This window comes from Hemiscyllium ocellatum, chromosome 16 (genome assembly GCF_020745735.1).
Source record: "Hemiscyllium ocellatum isolate sHemOce1 chromosome 16, sHemOce1.pat.X.cur, whole genome shotgun sequence".
NCBI lineage: Eukaryota > Metazoa > Chordata > Chondrichthyes > Orectolobiformes > Hemiscylliidae > Hemiscyllium > Hemiscyllium ocellatum.
The window spans coordinates 80,550,290-80,556,289 of record NC_083416.1 but is presented as its reverse complement, the minus strand read 5'-3'; the positions used below and the strand labels follow the sequence as shown (position 1 = coordinate 80,556,289).

General features: G+C 39.1%; 1 protein-coding gene across 1 annotated transcript in view; it reads right to left on the bottom strand.

The window, feature by feature from the left end:
• Nucleotides 1–1,190: 1,190 nt before the first annotated feature.
• The window catches only part of LOC132823111 (uncharacterized), a 225,643-nt gene continuing 220,833 nt past the window's right edge, over nt 1,191–6,000 (bottom strand). Inside the window, exon 10 of the mRNA XM_060836651.1 lies at nt 1,191–4,061. Within this exon, the coding sequence (XP_060692634.1) occupies nt 3,784–4,061 (278 nt within the window). The 3' untranslated portion in view covers nt 1,191–3,783. The remainder of the gene's footprint in view (nt 4,062–6,000) is intronic.

The following is a 6,000-nucleotide window of genomic DNA, read 5'->3' as shown; positions in this document are numbered from 1 at the left end:
GACCAATGCACCTAACCTACACATCCCGGAACACTATGGGCAATTTAGCAAGGCCAATTCACCTCATCTGTATATCTCCGGACTGTGGGAGGAAAGCGGAGCACCTGGAGGAAACCCATGCAGTCATGGGAGAATGTGCAAACACAACACAGACAGTCATCCAAGGCTGGAGTCAACACCGGGTCTCTGGTGCTGTGAGGCGGCAGTGCTAACCACTGAGCCACTGTGCCGTCCCATGGTGACTGGAGTTATAGAGTCATAGAGATGTACAGCATGGAAACAGACCCTTTGGTCCAACCCGTCCATGCTGACCAGATATTCCAGTCCCACCTGCCCACCAGATAATCTAGTCCCACCTGCCAGCACCTGGCCCATATCCCTCTAAACCCTTCCTATTCATATACCCATCCAAATGCCTCTTAAATGTTGCAATTGTACCAGCCTCCACCATTTCCTCTGGCAGCTCATTCCATACACATACCACCCTCTGCATGAAAGCGTTGCCCCTTGGGTCTCTCTTATATCTTTCCCCTCTCATCCTAAACCTATGCCCTCTAGTTTTGGACTCCCTGACCCCAAGGAAAAGACTTTGCCAATTTACCCTATCCATGCACCTCATAATTTTGTAAACCTCTATAAGGTCACCCCTCATCCTCTAACGCTCCAGGGAAAAAACTCCAGCCTGTCCAGCCTCCCCCTATAGCTCAAATCGTACAACCCTGGCAAGGGTTTTCGGAATCTTTTCAAGTTTGTTTGTACAGCTTCATGGTCTACCCCTGCTCCTATTTATTGTATTCTTAGGTCTGGTTAACTTATTGTTGTTCTGTTCATTGATCTGCATTGCTACCCAGAACCCATAACTTCCAATTTTCCAAAATTCTTACTCTAGTTTTCAAATCTCTGTGGCATTGTGCATTTTTGATTTGAAAGGTGGCAATGTGTTCAGTTGCCTTTGCTTCAGACTCTAGAATTCACTCATTAAGCCTTTCCACTTCTTTACCAATTGATCTTTCTTTAATAAGTTTCAGACAATATCCATAAGCGGCTAGTGTTACATGTTGCTGATAACAGTCCTGTGAAGTGCCTTGCTATTTTTTACTATGTTAAAAATTCCACATAAATGTAAGTTGTTATTATAGTTTTTATTTCAATACTCAAGAGAAACTCAGAAAAGCATGATAAAGCATTCATTATGATGTGCTGAAATTGTGCATGCACAACATCTCTAAGTTTTAAGAAGGCATTATAGTTTCTGTTTTTCCTCCATTTTGTCTGTCCATACACCCTTGATTCAGTTAGCAGTACAATTAGTTAAAGCATTTCAAAGCCTTTCTCTCTGCACAGATGCTACCAGATCTGTTGATTTTCTCCAACATTCTCTGTATTTGTTTTAGATATCCAGCATCTGCAATATTTTGCTTTAAAATGAATTAGAGATAATCTTCCCAATTTCATGTTATAGTAAACATGTTATAAAAGGTTGAATATTATTAATGAATATTTCGGGAGAATTGAATGGAGACTCTAAATGGATTGTGCATAGGATAGGATTGAAGTAAAAGGTCAATCATTATTTTATTGAATAGTGGAGCCGAATTTAAGGACTATGCAGCCTACACACATTCCCGTTTCATGTATTTTTTACGAAGGGAACAGGATTCTTGCAAAATGGCAACCAATAAAATTGTGCTCTGCACCCATTCATGGGACTACTTGGAAAATGTCACAATTTCCTACATAACTGGCTTGTTCATGGAAACAGAAGAGAAGTGAGATGGCATCAGGTCAATACAGCACGTAACATTTCTCGGTGTAATTGAATTCCCAGGGAGTTGACTTGGCTGTGTTAATACAAAAACTTTTAACTGTGTTTTGTTGTGTGGATGTTGCATATATTAGGAAATATTTCTGTTAATCTTAAATAAACTACATTTTGTACCCATAGAAGATGATTGAAGCATGATTTGGAGAAGATGTACTTCATTTAATTAAAAATTCTGATGCTTACAGACAAACCAGTCTTATTCATCCATGATTCTTGTGAATGCTGATCTAATTAGGTTATTGATCCAACAGTGCTTCAATTTTAAAATCCTCTACTTTGTATTCAAATCCCTACATGTTCTCACTCTCTCTATTTATCTGACATTTTTTAGTCCCATAACAGTTGGAACAACTGGCCTCTGGCCTCTTCTGCACTGTTCACGCAAATCCTACAACTAATGATTCATAGTTTCAACTGCCATAACTCTAAGCTACGCAGTTTGTTTCCTAAAATGCTCAATATCGCAATATCTGTCACTGCTCAGATCTTCCTTAAAACCTATGTTGTTAACACGTTTTTATCTAACCCTCCTAATTTCTCCTTCTTTAGCTTGTATCAGCTCCGATAAAGTGCCTGTTTGTGGCCTGAGATGTTTACCTACTTTAAGGGTTTTGTTGTTGAACAAAAACACCAGCTAGGAATTTGCATTCAGCTCCATAAGGCTGAATTCTTTTCTCACATTGTTGCAAACAGTGTGACAAAATTGTAGATGCACCGATATTGAGGATTGAATAAAGAGCTACTTTAGTTAAGACACTCATCTGTATGCAGAAAGCTTTAACACTACAGAATTAAAATAATTAGTCATTAAAAACACATACATGGTAAAGATTGTCCGGATCACATTTACTTACACATGCAAAAACAGAATACATCTGAAAATAAACTAAGCATAAAAGGTTACATTAGAAGTGATTGAGAAAGAAAGCCACCTTTGGTACAAATGTAACAAAAATGCATAGTTGGCCACAGGTGATGGGGACAAAATTGAAGTATTTTTATGATTTCCAATGTCAATAATGTACAAAATGCTTCAAATGAATATTAAGCAGTAACAGACTAACCTAGCTAAAGCGAGTAGCTGAAGCCAGCTTGCTGTTTTCCCCCATTCTGTCAGATACACAAAGGTGCATTTTGCTCTGAATGTGTACTTAAAGAAATTTCATTCATTTTGTTTCCAAGTTTTCATAATAATTCAGTCAGATCATTCTCTCTAACTTTACATAGAGAGGAAAATATCTCTAACTGTCAGATGTTTAAATACCACAAAAGTAATGGCAAATACATGCTGTTCTTCAATCCAAGTCACAGTTTATTGAGACATGGAGAAATTGCAGCCACTAGTTTGGCATGACATGCATTGATTCAAGAACTGTTTCATTCAGATTCCTGTGGAATAAAACTCTTTATGCATTGGCACTGGAAATAAGCACTGCTTAACACAGCTTTCAGATTTTGCGTACATTTGTTTTCACTCATCTCAGGTGAATTTTGATTGTTTCCTCAGCTGGTTATTTCAAGATTTAATCAATATTCACTGACATCATATATAATTTTTCATTTTAAACATGTATAGTACAGTTAAACTGTTCTGTGGTCAGACCTTGAGATACGACACTAAGGGTGTAAAAATTAATAATACATATTTCACAAAAAGGTGTTGGCTTAGACCCTATGTTAGCAGATTGTTTTTTCACATTGCTTTTGCTGTTGACTTTCATGTGCTTACAGTTGAACAGAGAAGAAATGAAAGTTGTTTGACATAAGAAGTGGAGCAATGCTAAATAAAACACTTTAACTAGAATTATAAAGCATCCAAGTCAAACAAATTAAGATTTGTGGACACACAACAATACCTTTTACAAATGTGACATTAAATTGAATTTACAGAACCCTTGTGCCTAACTTGTGATCTGACCTGCTTACTGAGAGTTACCAGCTTGTCATGGCAATTGGCATTACTCATTTTCTGGTTCCTCCTTGGTAGATTTGCTTTCTCGCTTTTCTGATCGTTTAGTGCGCTTCTTCTTCTTTTTAGTCGACGAGGCAGAATGCTGCCCATCCTGCTTGACAACTTGATCCTGTTTGCTGGACAGCATGACTGGAGTGCCTCCCATGTAGATGTTAGACTGGTACTCATCGGGTTCTAAGTTTTCAATATGCTGTGATCCAAACCTAGGAGCCCAGGTAGGTAAACCATCTTCCAGATCTGGAGATGCTTTAATGTAGTCTACATCTGTAAAATAAAACTCACATGAACACAATGATCACAATCTGAAGACAATAGATTGTTGCATAAAACAATCATAAACTGAAAGTGGTAACTAACATCATGCAAAAAGTTCCACCCATCAGAAAATAAAGGACTATTCCTGGGAGAAGTTAGCCAGTTCTAATTCTAATTCAGTTCCAGTTCCAGTTGCAAGTTCAGTGTAAAAGTCAACGTAGCAATGTGGACTTACTCTTAAATCTCAGATCTCACAAGAGACTCTCTTATAAAGTAACTAACTATTAAGTATCCATTTATAAACCTTCTCTGCTTATCATGATTCTCCTATTCTTATAGGTAATAAATGACTCATTTGAACCAGATATAACAGAGTTCATACAAGTTAACAGTCATCAAACTCATTTCATATTTGATGCCAAGTTAAGCGTAATTGTATTGTCTAATATTACTACTTGATTGACGAGAATGAAGCTTTTCTTGATTGGAGATGATGAAAGCTGAAAATGTGTTGCTGGAAATGCGCAGCAGGTCAGATAGCATCCAAGGAACAGGAGAATCGACGTTTTGGGCATAAGCCTTCTTCAGGAATCCTGTGATTCCTGAAGAAGTGCTTATGCCCGAAACGTCGATTCTCCTGTTCCTTGGATGCTATCTGACCTGCTGCGCATTTCCAGCAACACATTTTCAGCTCTGAACTCCAGCAATGCAGTTCTCACTTTCTCCTTGGAGATGATGAAAGCCAGGCAATGAAATCTCCAATAAGAGAAAACCTAACCACGGCTCACTGACATTCAATGGTGTTATCGTCATTGAAATCCCCACTGTCAACATCCTGGGGGTTACCATTCATCCAGAAACTCAATTGGACTAGATATATAAATGCAGTGGCTACAAGAGCGAGTCAGAGGCTAGGAGTATTGCAGCGAGTAATACATCTCTTGACTCCCCACAGCCTGCCCACCATCTATAAAGCACAAGTCAGGGGGTCTGATGGAATACTCCCCACCTCCCTGGATGAATGTAGCCTGAACCACACTCAAAAAGCTTGAAACTATCAGGACAAAGTGGCTGTGTGAATGGTGCCACATTCACAAACATCATGACTCTCATCACCAACATTCAGTCGAAGCAGTGTGTACTACTAACAAGATGCACTGCACAAATTCAACAAGCATCCTGAGACAGCACCTTCCAAAATCACCGTGTGTGCTAAGAAGGACAAGGGCAGGAGATACATGGAAACACCATCATCTGCAAGTTTTCCTCCAAATCACTCACCATCCTGATTTAGAAACATATCGATATTCATTCAGTATTCTTTGGTCAAAATCCTGGAATTCCCTCCCTAATGGCAATGTGCGTTAATCTGCAGCACATGGGCTGGAGCAGATCAGAAAGGCAGCTCACCACCACCTTCTCAAGGGCCACGGGGATTGGGCAATAACTGCTGGCCCAGACAGCAATGCCCATGTTATGCGAGTAAATAAAAAAAACGCTAACCTTCTGAAGAATGCTGCATGGTATGGGGGTAAATGTCACGAAAAAACTCAAAGGAATGTTGAAATTCATTATAAAAGATGGATAGTAACCTATGTGGAATCATCAAAAAATTAACACTTCTCACTTTTGAGGAAAAATGCGTGCTTTCCTCTTTATATGATATAGTCAACTGAATAACATCAACTTGCTCAAAGCCAAAAAGCAATGAAAACTTAACTTTACTGAACAACAGGGAGATTTGTGATAAGGCAATGAACGATTTTGACCATTTTCCAAGTTCTCTTTTTTCATTCAGAGACAGGGTGACATCAGGAAGTGCCTAGCTGGAGAAGGAACCACATGCAGACCATCACATGTTTCATCAGGACATTCCAGAGGACCCTCCACTTCTCCCTTGCCTGCAACCCTCAACACTGTGGACACCTAACCCAAGAAGGGTATTCCT